The sequence below is a fragment of the Acipenser ruthenus genome, chromosome 3 (assembly GCF_902713425.1).
Source record: "Acipenser ruthenus chromosome 3, fAciRut3.2 maternal haplotype, whole genome shotgun sequence".
Classification (NCBI taxonomy): Eukaryota; Metazoa; Chordata; class Actinopteri; order Acipenseriformes; family Acipenseridae; genus Acipenser; species Acipenser ruthenus.
The window spans coordinates 9,187,756-9,210,178 of record NC_081191.1 but is presented as its reverse complement, the minus strand read 5'-3'; the positions used below and the strand labels follow the sequence as shown (position 1 = coordinate 9,210,178).

The following is a 22,423-nucleotide window of genomic DNA, read 5'->3' as shown; positions in this document are numbered from 1 at the left end:
AAATGAATTGTGTATGAATTAGCCAAACACCTGCTTAAGGCGAATTATTTTCATTTTTATATATATATATATATATATATATATAGCGCAACTCTTCAATATATTGCTGATGTAAGGCCTCTCTATAACTGAGCATTTAGCAGCAAATTAATCCACAATCTGCATTCAGCCAATCAGATATTTTTTTGCAATTTCCAACCAGTAGCATTATCATTGACAGCATCATTCATGTATTTAATATACTGTAAGTGCACAATGTTAGAGGCATATTCAAGGTTATTTGTAATTAAGTATTTTTTAAAGCAGACATGAGTTAAGATATCTTACATTAAACTATCAGGTGGGTGTACTCAGTTTGTTTTTGTTGTTTTTTTAAACAGTGTTTTTATCTTTAAAAAAAAAAACTGACAGGTAAGGCCCCAAAGATTAATCTGTTCTTATAACCCCCATCTTGCACCACCTCTTTGTATTATGGTTATTACACACTAGCGTACATCTCTAAAGAATACATGTAGTCCATTTAGCCAGGATTCATACTTGCTCTTTATTAACTTTGCTTTACAGTCTATATTGCTGTTCCTGAAATCTCTGTTCAGATAAAATGCATTGCTTAGGGGTTTGTAGGAGTGTAGCAATCAAGACAAGAAAGGCAATAACACCTAATCAAGTGGAAATTATTGTTTAGTGGCACGGATTTAGCGGTACCATCTTTCTTAGAGTTTGATATTTTAAAAGGCTCTTAAAGCTTTATTTTGTATCCATAATGTAATTTGTTTTATGTTTTAATACTACCCCAGATATAACAACAGAACAGAAATTACAACACTTCTGTGGCAACACTATACACTTTTAGTAGAGCTGTAGTGGGGAATAGAATGTCGAAACTTGCTGTAAAAGGAACAGTGTGATCACCTCCTGCACGTTGCTGGGAGCAGCCAAGAGGCTTTTCTGCTGTTGACGGACTGGCGTTAGAGAATCTGGTACTGAATGACATGAAGAGATGTTGACAGAAATCATCAGGTAGTTCTGTTTCCAAGAATGTCTTCATAAACAGAGTGAAGCCTTCAAAGTCAATAGCCTGTTTAAATAAGAATATATAAGAAGAAGAAGAAGAAGAAGAAGAAGAAGAAGAAGAAGAAGAAGAAGAAGAAGAATTGTATTATTATTTATTAAAATGCAATAACAGGATAGATATATTGTTTAATATAAAATAGCATCATTTCAACAGCATCCAATAAAGAAATCCAGAATAAAGAAATGTGTTTTATAGATGTGAATGCTGACTGCACAGTGGCCATAGCTGATAAAAGCTAGTACCAAAAAGAAATGAGAAACGTAAGGTGTTGCAGTGCTGATTTAATACGAATGAAGTTTCCCAACTTTTGGTCACTTAGTTTAGCACAGAGGACTGACTGGTGGATAATGCAGTGGTTGGTGTTGGATTAACTTCCTTCATTTTTTGAACAAAGCCACTCTGTTTACCAACCATTGCCGGTGCACCATCCCTACACAGAGAAATTATTTTCTTCACAGCAATGCCATGGGATTCCAAGTAGGAAGAAACCGTGCAGTACAGCTCTTTGCCGTGAGTGCGATTTGTCATTCACCAATGTTGCCAGACTCATCCAGGGCAATTGAAATGCATTCAGCCCTTTCAATATCCAATTTTAGATTTTCAAATATATTATCGGCCAGCAATTCACATCGCAGAGTAGTTGAATTGTTAGACAATGGAATCCTCTGAAAAGTTCCATTGATATTTTTATTTTCTGAGAACAGCACTGAAGCACTTTCTACTTTGCACCATTTGAGAGAAAGGAGTATTTTTTTGATCCATTATCCATGCTACTCGCAATGAAGCCTCCGTTGCTTTTTCTTGACCTGTATATAGACCGCTTAATTAATGCCATGTTACGCAAGTAACTTGCCTGCAGTGACTCTTCTGTACCCGTTCTTCTGAACCGGAAGGGGGGGGGGGGGGGGTTCTCACACTCTTTGCTGTGTTTAGTTTCATAATGCCTTTTAAAATTATAACTTTGACGAGTACCACTGTCTCCTTGCATATTTTAAACCAACCAGGGAGAAAGAAAAAATAATAATCCACTCGTCCTTAAAAACAGTTTTCTAAATCAACCTTTCTCTTTTTGGCATCCATTGTGTCTGGACAACTGTAATCTTTACCTGCACCAACAGCTAATCTTAAGCTGCACTAGTAAAAAGGCAAACAAAGGTAGCCAGTGCTGAGAAAGTGCGGCATCTTCCACTATCGGCTTTATCTGTGTATTGCAGGTACATTTCAGACTATTAATAACATTAACCCCGGTTCCCTGAAAGAGAAGACAACCAACAACAATACTTGTGGGATATGCTTGCCACAGGTCAGGTATTTACTGAGCATTTTATGTCAGAGCTGCCAATAGAATGTATGTGGAGCAGCCCAGCTAGCTGCAGTACAAATATCAGTCAATGAAGCTCCTCTAAAGATGGCCCATGATGTAGCCACTCCTCTGGTAAAGTGCGCGGCCATCCTCCCAGGTGGAAGTAGACCTGCATTGGTATATGCAGTCGAGACTATGTCCACAATCCAGTGGGACAGTCGCTGCTTTGAGAGAACTTGACCCAGGGTCCTTTCACCATGACAGCTGGTCAGACTGACGCAGCACTCACATCCTATCCACATAACCCCTCAATGCCCAAACCAGGCAGAGGGAGTTAAATCTCCGATCCTCCGCTGAAGAAAATGGAGGGGGATGGAAAGCCTCTAATTCCACCGATTGGTTTAAGTGGAAAGCCGTAACCACCTTAGGGAGGAAAGCGGAGTTCATGCGTAACGACACACTGTTTCCATCATCCCAAACACACATACAGGCACTGTGCACTGACAGAGCCTGTAGCTCACTAACCCTCTTAGCGGAGGTGATGGCTAGCAAAAAGGCTGTCTTCATAGAGAGATATTTCAACTCTATGGAATGTATAGGCTCAAAACGGGGCCTTAGTGAGAGCCTCCAATACCACATCTAGACTCCACTCAGGGAGGACGTCCTTTCTAGGAGGACGTAACCACCGAGCACCCTTCAAAAAATGTGTCAACAGCAAATGAGCGCCTGGGGACATGGCATGCAGATATGGCTGCTAGGTACACTTTCAGTGTAGACGGGGATCTACCCTCTAACAAGTCTTGCAGAAACTGTAAAATTATTGCTATAGGGCAATAGATGAGGTCATGACCTCTGTCCATACACCAATTTTGAAAATACCTCCACTTATCGTCGTACAACGACCTTGTGGAGGGGGCCCTAGCATTCTGCAGTGTTCTGACAACTGTGTCTGAGTGCCCTAAGGCGAACAGATGGTTCCATTCAGGTGCCAGACCCACAGTTGGAGTCTGCCCAGTTCTGAGTGCCAGAGAGTGCCTCTCGTCTGACTGAGAAGATCCATGCGTAGTGGGATCTCCCAGTGCTGGCCTTGTAGCTACTGGCAAAGGTTTGAAAACCAGATTCTCCTGCGCCATCTGGGGGCCGCAAGAACTGTCGCCTTCTCTTGGAAGGCCGGGAGCAGCGATACTGGTGGGAATGTGTACTGCATCCTGGGCTAGTGCGTCGACGCCTAGTGGAGCGCCGCAACGGTGGAGGGAGAACCATAGTGGGCAGTAAGTCATCTCCGCCGTGGCAAAGAGATCGACTCCGGCCTTCCCGAAACATTGCCAAATGCACTCTACCACCTGAGGGAGTCGCCATTCTGACAGATGAGGACCCGAGAGAGAGAGAGAGAGAGAGAGAGAGAGAGAGAGAGAGTAGGTCCGCCACCTAATTCACCACTCCAGTGAGATGAACAGTCCGCAGGGATAGCAGGTTCCTTTTTGCCCAGGTCAACAGCTGAAAGGTTATGCGGTGCAACCCCAGGGACTGAGTTCCTCCCTGGCGGTTGACATACGCTACTGCAGACATTTGGACAAAGACATGTCTCATCTGGAGCACTGGAAGGGAATGCTGGAGAGCGAGGTGAACCGCTCACAGCTCCAGCGCATTTATGTGCAGGGATGTCCAGTGACCCGACCAGGACCCACGGACTCCTCTGCCTGCCCAGACTGCACCGCAACCTGAGTTGGATGCATCTGTTGTCACCACCTGATGGCTGTGGATCACTCCCATCGTTACGCCTTCGCACAGGTAAGAGATTTGCCTCCACCAGCACAGGGCTTCCCAGCATATGTGAGACATGGTTGATGAAGCTGCGGCCAACAGACCCAGTAATTTCTGTCACAACACCAATTGTACTGTCGATCCCTGTTGAAACAGGGTTAATGAATGGCGGCCACTCTGTCATCTGACAGATAGGCTTGCATTGTAACAGGATCCAGCCGGAGACCCAAGTAAACTGTACTTTGCATCGGTATTAATTGGCTTTTGAACTCGTTCAGGGTGAGACCCAGTCTCGCCAGATGCTCCGTCACGATTACCGTGTGGGCCACTGCTCCTTCCTGCAGAACAACTCAACCTGTCATCCAGGTAGTTCAACCGAGGCATGGAATCAGGGAGCTAGGATGCAAGGTTACTAGGATGGCATCCACGCACTTTGAGATATTGTGCGGGGCTAAGCAGAGGCCAAATGGCAGCACGGAAAACTCGAAGACGCTTCCCTGGAAGGCGAAGCGGAAATATTTCCTGTGCACGGGACAAATAGGGATGTGAAAATATGCGTCCTTTAAGTCCACAGTGGTAAACTAGTTGCCGAGCCAGACAGACTGGAGGATGTGGCGATGTATGACCATCTGGAACCTCCTCTCCCTCAAGAACCCGTTGAGGTGTCTCAGGTCTAGGATGGGGCGAAGGCCACGGTCCTTTTTTGGCACTAGAAAGTACCTCGAGTGGAACCCCTCCTCTCAAGAGGTTTGTTCTACGAGGTGAATGGCTTGTTTGAGAAGTAATGTTTTTACTTCTTGCCTGAGGGCCAAGACCTGGAGAGGGTCGTTCATGGATGTAACCTTGATCCCTCGAAAGGGAGGAGGGCCCGCGCAGAACTGAAGTGCGTAACAGGTGTGTACGGTGGTGAGCACCCAAGAGTCTGAGGTGCAAGTGCGCCAGTATTGCAGCTGGTGTTGTGAGAAGGGGTGGGTCTGAGGCGGCAAGCCTTCAGGGCCCTGCTGGGGCTGGGGTCGAGTCTGCCTCAGAGGCTGCCTAGGGTGACGTTTGAACTGTAGGAACAATTCAATAATTGATAATTTAATGTTTATCTGGGTTGATTGGTTCTCTTATTAAAAAAATTTAATTGATGTGTTACAAAGATCGAGGATTTACTATGAACACACATTCATGCGCAGACACAAGAAATAGTTAATCAGTAGTAGTATTTTATTAAGTACACAAATAATAAACAGAAATCGGAAAATTCATAAAGTAAATCTCTTTGTCTCTAAGCACAACACTCAATTCAAAACTCTCAATGCACTCATTCTGGCTAGCAGGCAATTGAAATATGACACCGCCTGCCTCCTCACACACAAGCAGAAGCTCAGGGAATATGTCCCTGTGGCAAAATGGTAAGTGGTATGTGCAGGTGCAGGGGTAATGCAGTGCAGTAATGAAACATAGAGAGTTATAATCCAGTTTGAAACAGTTTTCAATTGTATCCAGGTCTGGTGACCAAATAATAATCCCCGGCAATACACAACAATGTGTAGTGCACGGAGTAAATAACAACAGGTTTACAGTCCCAAATAATAAACACGAATATCCGTCCCACAATATACTAACACGGTCACCAGTCCTGGGTGCGTGCAGTAGTGCTCGTGGTGGGTGATAACAATTATACAGCGACTGTGGTGTAGTGTTGGCAACCCTAACTCAGGGAGACGGTGTTGAATTCTCAAAATGCTCTGCAACCCCCGTAAACAACACACATTATTATTATTATTTATTTCTTAGCAGACACCCTTATCCAGGGCAACTTACAATTGTTACAAGATATCACATTATACATTATACAGATATCACATTATTTTTACATACAATTACCCATTTATACAGTTGGGTTTTTACTGGAGCAATCTAGGTAAAGTACCTTGCTCAAGGGTACAGCAGCAGTGTCCCCTACCAGGGATTGAACCCACAACCATCCGGTCAAGAGTCCAGAGCCCTAACCACTACGCCACACTGCTGCCTTTCGCTGCTTAACGCCCTCACAGATCGGGAGGGAGATTTACAACCAAAACATTGTATTTCTTCACAGTCCCACATAACTGCCTCCCAGGACACTGATGTACTGGGGCCCCACGTCCGGCATTTCCCCGTCCTTGTGGGCAGCTCCGGTGCCTCAGATCGCCACGCAGCGCAGTGAAGATCGGAACCGACCAGGTCACTGTCTGTGTCACTGACGGATGCCAGCGTCTCATCATCTCCCGCACGGCGCCTTGCCCTTGCGGCGCCTTGCCCTTGGAAGCCTGATATTTGCAGCAGTGTACCTGAGACCAAGCGCAGCTCTGAAGCTATTGGTTCAGGGAGGGGCACCGATTGCAAAATGCCATCCAGGTAGGCCGTGAGGAGACCTGCCGTGTTGGCCAAGCGCGTTACTTGCATTTCATATGCCTTTTTAAGGTGGGCCTCTGTTGTCCTGCATTGGCTGTTAGGGCATGCAGGGTCCTTAGACCAAACCTCCTACCGGAGGGGCTCGCACCAGGGCCACGATGGTAGGAATTCCGCTAGACCCAGCGCCCATGTGCCTTCCAAGGAAGCCAGCTAGGCTGCTTGTTTTGAGACACTCAGCGCCGAGGCTGGTCGTTGTGACGAAGAAGACTGTACCTCCTCCAGAAAATCCATAAACACTGGGAAGGGCTGGGGGGGTTAAAGCCTGCACAGTTCTGAAAACAGAGCAGCGCTGTTCAGGCGTTGCCTTCCAGGGAACCTGGAGGAACTTGGAGACTCGCTCCATAAGCGCCCAAACTGAGCTCGAAGGACGGGTAGTACCAGTCTCCTGAGGTAACCTCAGTGCTGGGGCCTGTCTCCTGAGTCAGTTCTTGAACCTCTGTCTCTTCCATTGGGAAGGAGTCACCATCCCAGGAAGCTGCGATTGAAATCGCATCCTATTCCTTCTTGCTCATTGCCACGTCTTGCTCTGAGACGTCCGGGGCGACCACCGGTGAGGGGGTAGTCGGTCCCAGGGCAGGTGCCAGAGGCGGAGCTGGGGTCGTGGCAGAGGGAACAGTCTGCTGCCTGACCAGGTACTACAGAACCTGAGCCATCTGGCTCTTCAGTTCGGAGATGTACTTTGCCTGCCTCGAGTGTCTCGCCCACTTACTCCTCCTTGAAGGAGACTTTGAGCGTCTGCAAGCTTGATGTGCTGGAGCCTCCGTGTAGGGTATGCTCTGCAAAGGGTTCAAAGGCAGATGGAGGAGGGGGAAGACGATGCTCCCAATGGTGCAGAGGGCTCAGCTGAGCTGGCTGATGAAGCCGGACCAGTGAACTGTGCGAGCCTCCTGCGCAGGGTTCGTGGCTGGAGGGCAGGGTCCGTGGCTGCGGAGGGGCCTGTCGGCAGCTCTGACATAAAATGCTCAGTAAATACCTGACATGCGGCAGGCATATCCCAAAAGTATTGTTGTTGGTCGTCTTCGAATTGTGAGCGGCAGCGTGTGCGCAATTGTGTAAGAACATCGGCAAAGGACACTGGCTGTTTTGGGATGTGTCTGTGTTGTTATGCATTGTGGTATTTTGTTAGTTAGTAAGTTGTGTATTTTAAATGTTTATAACGCTTAATTTGCTTTTATATGTCTGCTGTGTCCTTTCATCTGCCATTTCTCTCTCTGTATCCCTATTTTTCTTTTTCTATTTTATTTTTCCTTCTTATACAATGATCTGATACTCAATCATATTCCCTTCTGTAAATGTTACTTTATTTGTATTATTTTCTTTTTCCATGTTTGTTTGTCCAGGGACTGCCAATGAAAATGAGCTCATAGCTAAATCTGGGTGCAATGCATCTCATGACATGTCATAAATGTTCAAAACTGTACGTTGTCCCTGTCAAATAAATAAATACATACATACATTTCCGTATAGTTTTTTGAAACTGAGTAAATAAAAGTTCAGTATGAAAAATGTGATTAGATCCTGAACATAAAGATAAGATATATTGAATAAATAAACATTTCAACAGTGGGACCAATACATTTTAAGAAATTATGGCAATAAGCATCTGCTTACTTGATTGAGAATCTCCAGCTTCTGTTCAGCATTAAATTAAAATAATTAAATAGGTTAGAAGATATGAAAAAAGCAAGATATGAAAAAAGCAACATTAAGACAAAGCAGTTACATAATGAAGGTTTTGAGTTTCAACTCAAAAGCAGGGCAACTGAAACCAATTATATCAATATACTTTTATATTTAAATACTGTTTGCATTGATATGTAAACCACCAGGGATGTAGTGTAGGCATACAGAAACCTATTTACCCTTATAAAAGCTGACCATGCTTTTTTATGTATTCTGTTTCACAACTCTCCGGGCTTTACAATGCTTACATTTGCTTTACCAAGCTTTCACTATTCTTTATTAAACGTATGCTTTTATTATGGTAAACTTTTATAAACTTGTATGCTGTATATCTTGAGAACTACTTGTACAAATTACTAAAAAACAACGTATTAAGGACCTTCTTTAGCACAAATATATCATAATCTTTCATAGGGCAGCAGTGTGGAGTAGTGGTTAGGGCTCTGGACTCTTGACTAGAGGGTTGTGGGTTCAATCCCCAGTGGGGGACACTGCTGTTGTACCCTTGAGCAAGGTACTTTACCTAGATTGCTCCAGTAAAAACCCAACTGTATAAATGGGTAATTGTATGTAAAATAATGTGATATCTGTATAATGTGAAATCATGTATAATGTGATATCTTGTAACAATTGTAAGTCGCCCTGGATAAGGGCGTCTGCTAAGAAATAAATAATAATAATAATAATAATCTCAGGGTCTGTCTATCTGTCACACTTAACATTTCATTTATCTAAAGACCCCATTGTCCAATTGCGATTGCTAAGGACATGCTGGGGTTGTACAGAGGAACTCTGTCTCTGTGTCCTTATGTTATGTTTTAAATACAACTAGCCAGTTTTTCATATATTGTAAGAACAGAGAGTGTCGCAGGTAGTGTACATTACGATGGATGGTATGATTATAGTCATTATCATGTAGCATCATTATTTCAATCTGAAACAACTGTGCTAGGGTTTATACTGATTAACAGTGGGGCTGAAAAACAATATTTATATTTTATATGTGATAGAGAAAAGGTGGGTACTTTGACAATTCTCATCTCACACAGTAGTTCAACTAGTAGTAGAGAATAGTCACTGTGCTCAAGAGTATTTTTTTTTTATTTTGTCTGTATTTTTTTATTTTTTTATTTATTTACTGCAACACATTGATGTGTGTTGATACCTAATGGTTTCTCTGGCTGGCCTATTCATAAATTAAATTCCTGTTGCTGTGAGTTGCCAAATTAATCATTAACAAACAACCAAACTTTACCAAATCATTGACTGTACTGAAGGCACAAAATGGACAGTGTCTCTAATCTATCAACCTCAGCTGTGTACATGAAACCAATTGTCTAATAAATAGTTGAGATAGTTTTTTTGTTTTGGGGCCCATTTGTGTTGGCTGGAGATAACTTTTGAACATATTCATTTTAAAATATTGTATCAGTGCAGTTTCAAAACTGAAAGAAATAAGTGGTTTCTATATAACATAAACAGCATAGTTTGTCTTCCATTTCAATCACTTGCCTAAGTCACAAAAAGTTTAAACAGTAACCCAGAATAATTACCTCTTCAGGATTATATTTTGCCAGCACTCCGTCCCCATGGAATTCCTGAAGTACATCTTGCAGTTTCTTTGTGGAGTCTGTGAAATAATCAAAGTTAAATAATTATTTTTTTGTGAAACATGTTACAAGATAAATTAAACTTTATTTTAAAAAAAGGTGTTTATGAATCTGATATATAACTAAGGAAATGATCTAAGTAAAATAAAATAAAAAAAAATAAAAACATGAATTTATATTAGACAAAAATGCAAAGTCCATTGTGATCTAGAACTGGAGGACCACAGAAAATCTTTTTATAGAGTACCAAAACTGGACGTATATACACTAAGTGAAACCAATTAACTGGCTCAGTCTTTTGACTTAATCCCACACCCTCCAGCTGGTGTTCCTCAACCAATTTAAATGAATTAAAATGAATGAAAAACATTTTCAATCATTGTGCAGAGGGAAGTAAATTATTTTAGTAGAAAAAGAAAACAGTAGCAGAATTGAAAAACAACAGAAGTGTGCAGCTGCCATGTATGGCATCTTGATTCCTACGAAAAACTGAAACCCTATGGAATCTGTATTAACGGTGCAATTGATGGATATTAGAGATACATCATTTGGTTAGAAGCATACGCAACTGTGTACACGAAAGTGGTCTGGCAGAAGCAGCACGTTATTTTCTGGAGGCTGTGAAATCAAAAACTGGGTGTCCCAAGCGAGTACGTGGAGATTTGGGACTGACAAAATATTGACACTGGTTTTGTTTCCATTTTCATGAGATAATTATTATGTTTTAAAAATGGAAAAATTGAAATATTATTACATATAACGTAATAATTATCTCGTTAAATTGGAAATAATGATTATGTTTTAACGTTACATGTGCTGATTTTTTTTTTATTTTATTTGCTCTACATGGCAGCTATACGCTTCCGTTAATAAATAAATAAATAAATAAATAAATAAATAAATAAATAAATAAAGATATTTCATTGTATTTACAACAGGGCTTCAAAAAAGAACCGGAAGATACATTAAAATAACCGCACATTTTTCATGGAAAAAAAAAAACCAAAACTAAATTAATTTATTACGTTCTATGAAAACGATATTCAAGATTTTATTTATCGGTTAATACCGTTTTCTTTTTCGTTCCCTTTCAATCTGTTCTCTCTGTCTCTCCATTTTTTTCAAACAGACAATAATTTGAAAAAAGCGCTCATCCCATCAGTGGCGTAACTTTGGTTTCAAAATTGGGAGGGATAGTTTCTGTAGCTGATGCATGTATAAAGATACTCTATCTGAAATAATGAACAAGTCAGGGGGACATGTCCACGGGTCAATTACGGCTATGCTTCCCATTGTCTTACACCTCAGTGGTCAACTACAAAGCATTACAATTACACCACAGCCACCTAATGACATTCAACATTACATTTAGCTTTTTTTGGAGCAGCCAGCAATCAAAAAACACTGTACTTGCCTTCAGTTGAGGCTTCCACCTTGCGGTCGGCTACATGCTGGATCCACGTTACGTGATCAGCCTTGAGTTGTATTCGCTCAAAATAAACAGGTACTGTTGTTAACCTATTAACTTATGTATACAGAAAACAAGCTGTAAAAGTATGTGTGACAAGTGAAGCGCTTTGTTAATAATCTGAGGTTTCCTAGTTATATTCCAGATATTAAGAATTGACATTTTACCGTCAACTTGAGAAAACAACAGTGTTTATTGTATAACGTTAATTTATTTCGTTGTATTCTCAATCATTTCACGATTCATGATTTAATTGTTTAGTGTTTCATTTTCATTGTTAGATCCAAAAGAAGTACAGTAGAGTCAATTAGCCGATCTTTGATCTCAACCGTACTGTCTAGTGTTGCGCAAAGTTTTTAATGCCGCCCCCCTTTTTAAGCATACATTTTGTCGTCCCCCCCCCCCCCCCCATATTAAAACGTTAGACCATAACTTTATATTTTAACAGTTTATTTCCACTGATTTCGTGTAAATTGCGTATTATTTCCTTCACCACAAAAAGTCCAGATTGAGCAAAATACATAGCCTACGCGTATCATAAATTCAGCATTTAAAATCAGTCGACATCTTTTTTTTTCAATTCGAGTGAACATTTTGACATGTTAAAACTGGGTTTCTAACAAATACGCTTGGCAAGTCAACATTTAGCTAACATTTCTAACAAATAAATCCGTGAAAAAATACATGTAACTTTACTCTTTTTTTGTTTGTTTTGTTTAAACTTGGCGATTCAACAGTTACCTGACAGATACATCTGAAAAACATTATCGTTCAGCAATTCAATCACAAAATACAGTATGCACATCGGGAGCGAAGCGAACGACACGAATGAAAAGAAAAGACTGTCTCATTTTGTTCCTTTTGTGGAGACAAAATAAAATAAATAAAACACAGAAGAGCATGGGAACACCACACACACACAAAAGGAAACAGTTTAGGGAATACCACGGGCTTGTAAAAGAGCTAATGTGATTATTATTATTGGTCAACATTATTAAAACAAAGAAGCATCATTTTACAGAAATACGAAAGCAGTGTGTGGCGCTCCCCGTCACTGACTAGAATTAAGGTGAAATAAAGAGAGACAGACATACCATCAATTTCCAATTGTTCTGCTATTTCTTGACATGTGCGTCCTTTTTATTGCCTTTATAACCACAGACACTGGCATCATAAAGCACGTTATATTTTTCGACTTTATGCGCTGTCTGCGAAAACAGCACGAGAACGCTACGCATGGCTAATTTGCATATCAACCTCCTCCTTTCCCCTTCATTTGCATGACGTCAGGTGAAAAGAGTGTCTTCTCGAGTAAAATAAATTGAGCCAATGGAAACCCGAAATATATAGGGTTATTTTTCATTTGGCTCGAGCACAGTGTCTCGAAAAAAATTAGAACACACATGTACTGTGATTCTTGAAATGTATTTTTTGTTTACGACTAAGTCGCCCTGGATAAGGGCGTCTGCTAATAAATAAATAATAATAATAATGGAAACGCCCCATTTTCTTTTAAGGCTGCAACATAGGCATTGTTGTTTCTATAGACAGGAAGTAAGTGCATTTATTGATACAGACGGATAACTTGTCACACCGTTTTCCCTTTGAGTGCCGAGTTATCTGGACTTTACTCTATTTCATGCTTTTTAGTTTAATTTCAGAAAATGAAGACATATGAACACCAATACAATAGCCTACTTGGTTTAAAACAAAATTAACTGGTATTTCATTTCATTCGAAACGGAACGCAATGAAATCAGCCGTTCGGAACTTTCGGAACCGGAACAGACAGAAATCCAGTTTGAATCCCTGCTATACAGTATATATGTTACAGATCATTTGTATATTAAATAGCTAATATGTGAATGTAAGACATGTATTAAACTTGTTTTAGCTAGTTCATACTAATAATACATGAATTGTCTAATCTAGGGTTTAGCCTGTAATATGCAGTGTGAGCAGTCTACAGCTGGACAGCTTTTTGCATTATAAAATACATTTTGTAGACCAAAAAAGATAACTACCTGTAAGACTGACGCATTTAAACGTGTAAATGCCTACGTTTAATTGACTAATAATAAACATTTATAAAATCCATCAACTATAAACTATCATTGAGCAGCTGACAGCCTGTATCATGTATCTGTGATGTATTTTTGTATTACGTTACAATCGCATAGTCACAATTATTTGATTTACAGTAAACTACCTGATTTACTAATGAGCGGAATGTTGCATTAGATTTGTAAGTCAGCAAGTGGTATGCAAATTAACCTTGCCTTTACACTGCTTCCTCTGTGTACTGTTGCATTGTAAGGCACAGTAAGTGAACACTAAGACAAGAAATTCAATTGCTGTTTCACACATTTATTCATCTTGGTCTCCAAATTGTTTGTGCTGTGGTTGGTCAAACACAAATTTAATATACGTTGGCTTTTGTGTTCTAAAAATGTTAAGTGTTTAGAAATCAACCCTCAGTAATTAATACCCTCCGGCCTAGTTATTTCAGAAGGATGAAATGTTTAACCAAATCTTGGCATAGCTCACACTAATTGGTTGAATAGTGATTGGGAGATCTGTTCAGATAATTGCATTGCAGCTATCTCCGCAATGCTATTCTTAGCACAGACCGAAGGGTTTTAAAATCTAAGATGTAAGAAAATCTAAGATAATCAGTTCCAAGAAGATACTGTATTTACTGTTGTCATCTATCTGACCAAGGGCATGATAAAGAGATCACATTAATAATACAAACACAAATGTATCCCTATAGTCACTTATGGAGGAAGAAATGCAGTAGTTGTAATTTGAAGGTGCAAAATACCAGTGTTTTTACTGCTTAAATAAACAAAAATGGGTCTGATACTTTAAAACCTCCCTGGCAAGTTTTTAAAACAAACTGAGTTACCAGAATAGCAATGACGTTTCTCACATGCTTACTGTTAAGACTTAACAAGCTATTGCTCTGTAGGGGTGTAATACCTACCTTGAAACATTTGAGTTCAATGCTGACTGTTTAAGCCATTTCCTTGTGAGACTTAATAACACTTCAAATACCAGTATTATCAGCACAGCTTCTAACTGTATACAGTATGTGAAAGGTCATAAAAAAGAGACAGGCTTACTGTAGTTATTTTTCATTTAAATTATGATTAATATAGCCTACTAGGATTGTACACGTCATCCTCCTCTAGGTGCTGTAGTTGTGTTGTGGATTAGCCAATGTATGTGTGGAGTAGTGGTTAAGGCTCTGGACTCTTGACTAGAGGGTTGTGGGTTCAATCCCCAGTGGGGGACACTGCTGTTGTACCCTTGAGCAAGGTACTTTACCTAGATTGCTCCAATAAAAACCCAACTGTATAAATGGGTAATTGTATGTAAAAATAATGTGATATCTGTATAATGTGAAATAATGTATAATGTGATATCTTGTAACAATTGTAAGTCGCCCTGGATAAGGGCGTCTGCTAAGAAATAAATAATAATAATAATAATAATGTATGTAAATTATTTAGCGATGCATTATGCTAATACAAAATAAATTCAATGATAGAAGTCTTTCTCAACATCTTCAAAGGATCCCACACCCACTACTGTATAACAAAATACTCCAAAAGAAGTGTAGCACCATGCAGTGAGGCTCGCCAGGTCTTGTTTTGTACTACTCATTTGATACTTGAAGCCTACATTTTTGTAACCAGCATGCAACACTGTACATTTATTAACATAAAATGTATTTTGCCACATGTCTGCCCAATTCAGTAGACCCTTAGTCAAGCCCTCTTACTTTTAAATGTGCACTTTCTTATCTTTCATCTGCATTGAGGGCGGCTGTCAGCGAGACAGAGGGCCCCCAGTAAAACCAATACAAACCACTCAAGTACAAAACCACTCCTATCTGACACTTTGCAGACATTGCTCCTGCCCAGTAAATACAGCATACAATTATTTCTAAATGTGTTTATTAAATGTCCTTAGGTTTATTACAGACATCTAACAGAACATCATGTAAAAAAAAAAAAAGCAAAAAAAAAACACACAATGCTGTAAGTGTTAATGTACCAATTAATTAATCCTTCGACCTTTAATCTAAAGATTTAACAACAAATCCCTAAAGTAAGATACAAAAATAAGTTAAGATAATTAAAGCCTTTTGCCTGCCCTGGAATGATTGTGGTCCTTAGATGACCTGACTAGATATTTCTTGCATTTACAGCAGTTAGCTAAAAAAAAAAGAATATTTTCAAAACAGATAAACTTCTGTAGTCATATAAAACAAATTTAACAAAACATGCAAACATTACATATCCCAGCACCTGTTATACAAATAAAAACATGTTGCAAGAATGCTAGAAAAGTGATTAAACTTAAAATTTACCAAACTATAGGGCAATTCAACTTTATGGATAAAAATGCTGAAACAAATAATTCACTAAGCTCCACTGAAAACCAAAAATGGAGACAGTGCAAAATGAAATATGATATACCTACATTGTGTATACTTCTGGAGCTGAGAGAATTCCGCAGGGCTCAGAGTGACCCACTTCTCCTGGTTAGTCATGATGATCTAACTGCTTCCTGTCACATCCCAAATATCTGTGTCAGCTCAGCCGAGTAGCAATGAGATAATCACCTGAATGCCTGCTATCCACCCAGGTCCTTGCTCATCTAATTGCTTAATTCTACAGTGAGTTGAGAGCCTTAACCAATGTGAAGGGAATCTTTGGAGACTTGAACTGTAGTGAATTTTGAGTTGCTGTAGGTCCAATATGTTCTCTGTTATGAAAAAGAAAGAAAGAAAGATGTGTTACTTTTATTCCTGCCAACCTGTTTGCCTCAAGTTTTTTTCTAAGACGCAGAATGTATCTGTCTGCCTTTTTGCCTGTCTGTCGGCTATTATTGCTTTTATTATCTTAAGTGACGTACTTGTATTTGCGTCTGCATTACAGCTTTATATGTGTAATGGAAATCTTGTCTGGCTGTGACATTGACTATGATGTTTATCATTTAATTAAGTATTGTTTCAGCTGCAGTCTGTGAGCTCCTAGACCAGCTCACTAAAGCAAATAAGAACTAGTACTCTAATTGATTTGTAAGTGGTTAAATACAGGTAAATATTGATTGATTGACTGACAAAAATAGATAAATTATTCAAAAGCAGCATGCAGAAGATAATAATAAAAAAGAAAAACATCTAACCAAAAACAGCCCTTAAGCTATTTGATCTGGGACACGTCTGCCATCTTATAGGCATGCAGTACTGTAATATACAGTACCATCGGTTTCCCTTTTGGGATTCTTTAAATAATTTAAACCAATTGATTTAAAACTTGCCCAGTTGTGATCAAATCAGGTATAATTTAGAATTAAAAGACATACCATAAACATTCAGATATTATAATGAAGATAAAAAATAATTTGAAAATGGCATGATTATCTACTTGCTGCTTCTGTTATGGTTCAAAGCTGTTTGATTCGATGTACTCCAAATATCAGTGTTATGGGTCTAAGGTATGTAGTTTGAAGTAGGAGGCTATGTGGTCCGGTGGTTAAAGAAAAGGACTTGTCACAGGAGGTCCCCAGTTCAAATCCCGGCTCAGCCACTGACTCACTGCGTGACCCTGAGCAAGTCACTTAACCTCCTTGTGCTCCGTCTTTCGGGTGAGACGTAGTTGTAAGTGACTCTGCAGCTGATGCATAGTTCACACACCCTAGTCTCTGTAAGTCGCCTTGGATAAAGGCATCTGCTAAATAAAGAAATAATAATAATTTTTGACTGCAATTCATGAGGCAGTTAGGCAAAAAAATAAAATAAACTAAATAGAGCGTGTATTGATTACCAAGAATGCAATTAACCCCCTGACACCATTTAGAATAGATTCCTCCAGAGAGGTGTGAAGAGGGAATGTCTGTGGCATGAATAAAAAGAAAGGCAAGCTGGTAAACATTGTCACTGATTCTGCAGAATTGTAAATGTGCGTAAGATCACAAAATAAGATATACAACAATTTACATAATATGTACCAGAATAAAAAAATGCAGTATTACTGAAATTAATATAGTATGATGGAAATAGTGCATTGCTTACAGCATCATTGCTATTAATTATGTATACAATAAGGCCAGACAGGGTGTCCGTATAGGTCCGTATACGTCGAATATACCCCGAGAAGTCTGTATATTTGATGCAGGTCAAACAGTGGATTTGAAAAAAAAAAATAATTGAAAAAACGAATAATTTTTAGGGCAACATTTTTTTTTTTTTATTTAAATATCCTTACGTCAACAAAGGGACCACAGAAGTAGTCCCATTTATAACTTTGAACTACACACTGTTAAGCTGAATAAATTGATTTGATTGAAACATGCAGAAGTAAGTAATATAGTTGTTTTTGATGTGTTGAATTTTACATTGCCATTGAAAAGATCCACCAGGAGGCGGAGTTGAGACGGCACTGAATTCATTTTTTTAGTGAGTGCAAATCTCTGTTTCAGCAGAACTTGATTAAAAAAGAACATTTATTTTGGGGTTTTCTGTAGCATTTACAAACTGCTAAAAAGACATTTTTTGAAGTCGGGCTGAGTGAGTATAAAGACAGCAGGTTTTTTGTTTCTTTTTGTATTTTTTTCTGTTTTGCTATCTTCCAGTTCATTTAATTGTTCTTCATCCAAATTGTCATGTCTACTTTTGGGATTTTTTTTGCTGGTAATTGGTCACTCAGTTTTATAGCTACTGTACATCTGTAACTATAAACAAGATGGCTAGTGGTAAATTATGTGAGGCAGCATAGTGATTTCGATATGCCACAAGGCACCAACTGTCCGTATCCATCAAATATACGGACAGCTGGAACTTTGTTTGACCATCACATTGCTTGTTTCATGTTCCATTCCCAGCACTGGATTATAAGATTAAATATACACACAACTGAGCATAGTTCTACATTTACCTAATCACTATGAGCTTTATAACGTTGAGTTGAACATTCTTATAATGACTGACACTGGTCAAATTTGGAATTAATGGTTTTCAACTGGCCATGGTGGTTGGTTAAGCAGCTGCTTGTGCTGGTTCAAGAAATGTGTGTGTGTGTGTGTGTGTGTGTGTGTGTATATATATATATATATATATATATATATATATATATATATATATCCCTTTACTGTAACACCAAATGAACAATGTTTACCCCCTTGAATTAATGTCATTGATGTAAACCTGTGTGAGAATTTATATAGAAGTTGGTTATCATAAGTAAGAAACCATGTTTATTATAATTTATAACTCATGCTGGATTCTGGACACAAGCTCACCAGCAATTGCTAGCAGTTTTCATCATGATGAATCCATAGTAACGAGTATCAATTAATTAATTATATACACCAATGTGCAAAAATGTGTTTATTTTTACTATGGTCCAAGCAAGACAGAAAAAAAGGAACATCTCATGGGAATTATGTCCAATATCAGTAATTTGGCTAATCTGTTTGTGTTAAACTAATCAATAACTCTGATAGTATTTACATTTCCTAATTTGTCAGTGACATTTACCATGGCAAGCTAGTGCAGGAATTGCAACTTTTGACAATGCATCCAATTGGGCCTCAATTGGATAAAGTTCAAGTTTTTAGACAGTCCAGATAGATTTGTGTACGATCACTGCTATGCTCGTCAAACCCACCCAGAGCAAATATGTAGCTAGTTATGTTTCCATCAACCAGACGAACACAAATGTTATTGTACAAAAACTGGATTCTAGCGAACAAACAGCTGTACGTAATGAGGTCACAAGCTTAAAAAAATCGCATACATTTTCTTGATATGAACAAAAAACAAAGTTTGATGCATTTCCATCCATTTTTTCTCTTTGGTTGCTAGACTAGCCTAAACTCTAGAGAATAACCAGCCTCGCTGAGCATTCTGGTTATAAATAGGCTTGCTACTATTCGATTTTTATTTTATTGCCAAATCGACGATTAATATCGACATTTATTTTAGAAAGAATTTACTGGGGGGGAGGTGGGGTATCTTTATTTTTCAATTCAAGCAGAGAATGGGTGAAATCGACCTTTATGCATTAAAAAAACCCAGACTCTTTATGCCATTGAAAAACATCTAATTTAGCGAAACCTCTTTATCATAATCAACATGCAACAAAACCATGGTTACCAACATTCTAATTGAAATAACGTTTGGTCACAGCTGAGCTATACATTTAAAAATTGTCTCAAATAAACCGTAGTAAACACAGCATATAAGTGTATTACACATGTAATGTCTGGGCTGGTGTATAACGTTAATGATGTTTTGTGTATTTGTCCAGATGGGGGGCCTTTATAGCATAAATTTACGAGTACAAATAATCTGCACAGAACAAAACATTAGATAGTTGAATAGAACTAACTTGCACTTATTATTCAGAGTCTGAGCTCCCCCTCTCCTGCTTCAGCACAGCTGGACTCAGAGTCACTGGAAGGCAAGGCAGACAGGCCCGCTTCGTCCTGCCACGGAGACTTCAGCTGTCGGCCAGGGTATTGTGCACAATATTCATTAAGTGTTTTTCTCTTGCGCCCCATTTTCAAATCAAACTAGTAACTGTCACCGTATACTTAAAGCAAAAGCTTACGTACACCTTAACCCACTAATTTCAAAGGCGCTTTGAATGACAGGTGCTGTAGCTGGCAAATGAGAGCATTCTAGCACTGCTTCAGTCAATGAGATCTGTCAGAACAGGGTGAAACTACAATACTAATAGACCACTGAGATGATTGACAGCGACCCCCAGCCATTCAGAGCAGAACAGAGACAAGACAGACAGCAAGTATAAAAACTACACAAACTAGAGAGGATTTCTAAATGATTCTTTATGGTAAGAAAATAAAAAAAGCGAGTGGTTTTACTGACGTTTATCATACATATTCACTTTACATTGTACAGTAGGTTACGTCATATAATGGTTAATAGCTCCTACATACAAACTTACAAATAACTGCTATTTCACCTCACAAAAGACATCATGCTAAGGAGTAATTTAAACCATGTCTTGTTGATTTGAGAGTTCGTAATCTCTAGTTAAGAATATTCAAAATACTCATTCTTAGTCACTTTATATTGTACAATAGGCTAGGTTATATAAAGGTTCATAGCTCCTACAAACAAACTCGCAGAGTAGTGCTATTTCACCTCCTGAAAGTCTTGATGCTAATGAACAATTTAAGACATGTCTCATTGATTTGCGAGTTAGTAATCTGTAGTTTTACACACGGTAACACAAAAGAAGAATTTGAGTGCGGCAAAGTGGTTTGCAGTGTGCAAGTGTGGTGATGATGTGATTGTGAAACAGAAGACAGACAACAAAGTTCATGATCCAAACAGGTTTTATTTTTATAATCCTGGTCTGGTGACCACAAAGAATAATCCCAGGCAATGCACAGCTTTGTGTACTGCACTGTTCCAAAACAACGGGTTGCAGTCCCGAAATAATAAGACACAGTTCGTAAATAATACACACAGTAGAACACACACAAAGACACATGTTCACAAGTTCAGAGTGATTGTTATTGTGCTCATGGTGAATTACAATTTATTCATGATTAAAGGTGCAGTGTTGTCCGGGTTTAGTGCTGGCCTGTGGAGACAGCTCTAGATTGTGTTAGCCGTCTAATAATAACAAACAAGTAGATTTTTAGATACGACAAAACAAACAAAACACAATAATTTCACAGTATTCCTTCCAGTTCAGCTTAACCATAATAAAGGAACAGATCACCTTGCTAAGTCCCCTTTTGTACCGTCAGCCACGCCCCGTTGGTTAGCGAGTGCAACCGTTTCTCCACTAATCCACGGATGCCACATCGTTTCCCTTCCGGGTCGATGACTTGGTGTACCATAGCTACACCCCCTTTCTAGATGGCCGACTTCCACCTAACTCTGGAAATGAATTGTCTGGCCATCCAGTCCAGGGCACTCTGTTCCCTTTACACAGCGCCCTCACAGGCCGGGAGAGAGATTTATAACCAAGATTCATTATTTTTCTGTCACAGGCAGTTACTGTCTCAAAATAGAACAGCAAATGAAGCAATGACAAAATACAATTATTAATGCAGTTGTAAGAATGAAAATAATTCAATTCAATATAGAGTTTTTTTGCAATTGGACAGCAGTGATCTGAGGAGGATTCTCTCCTTTCTTTTAAGTTGTGTTGGATTCACTGTTGTGTTAAATATTAATGATGCAAATAAATAAAATAAAATCAATATGTTCATTTGCAGTTTTATTTGGTCATTTCTGAGAGGGCATCAGCAACTTGTGGGATGTTTGTTGCGCTGTTTTGGGCGATCGAGCTGGCTCATGAAATCCAGTTCACCAACTATATTTATTAACGTGGAGGGCAGACACGCGTTGTCTTTGGAGATAGCTGGGATCAAAAAAAGGACGGGAATTAATTCAGTTACATTTCAGCAACTCACTTGCTCTTCATGTTTAACTTTGGCGTAGTTTTTACAGCAAGGGTATTCTCAAACAGCTGCTTTAATACTATAACAAATGCATAACGCAGTTCATGGTAAGCGGTTTTATACAGAACTGTAAACCCACAAGAGATATATAACATGACAGTCCAGACACAGCAAAAAACAATAATAAAAAAAGCCGCCTGCATTATCATTAAGGTGAACTACACCACTGCTAACCATAAAATCGTCCTTCAGCCAATACTTTCTGCCGTCTTGGAATCCACAGTAACAACTGACCTGCTCCCTTGCAATATTTATAGTTAAGGATAAACATACTCATTAACATTTAACGTGAAACGCTGGTTTCCATGCGAAACTGGAAGTGGATTTTCCTGTGTGTTTCGTCATTTACACGAGTAAATGAGACTTACCCTATCACTCTCTTTGGATGTTTTTTTTCAGCCACAAACCTGATTTACACAAGTAATTCTCCCAAATGTGCATGCGCATCGCCATTTCACGTGTAAATTGACCCGCATGGAAACCCCATGAATAACAATAATAATAATAATAATAATAATAATAATAATAATAGCCAGTCTTTGCTTTGAAACATCATGATT

At 39.1% G+C, this 22,423-nt stretch overlaps 1 protein-coding gene across 1 annotated transcript in view; it reads right to left on the bottom strand.

Annotated features, from left to right (window-relative positions):
• dgkb (diacylglycerol kinase, beta) overlaps nt 1-22,423 on the bottom strand; it is a 177,957-nt gene that overhangs the window by 147,437 nt on the left and 8,097 nt on the right. The window contains exons 2-5 of the mRNA XM_034058527.3: nt 15,837-16,121; nt 9,821-9,897; nt 8,196-8,216; nt 913-1,078 (exon numbers count right to left, since the gene is read on the bottom strand). Coding sequence (XP_033914418.3) covers nt 913-1,078; nt 8,196-8,216; nt 9,821-9,897; nt 15,837-15,906 — 334 coding nt within the window. The 5' untranslated portion in view covers nt 15,907-16,121. The remainder of the gene's footprint in view (nt 1-912; nt 1,079-8,195; nt 8,217-9,820; nt 9,898-15,836; nt 16,122-22,423) is intronic.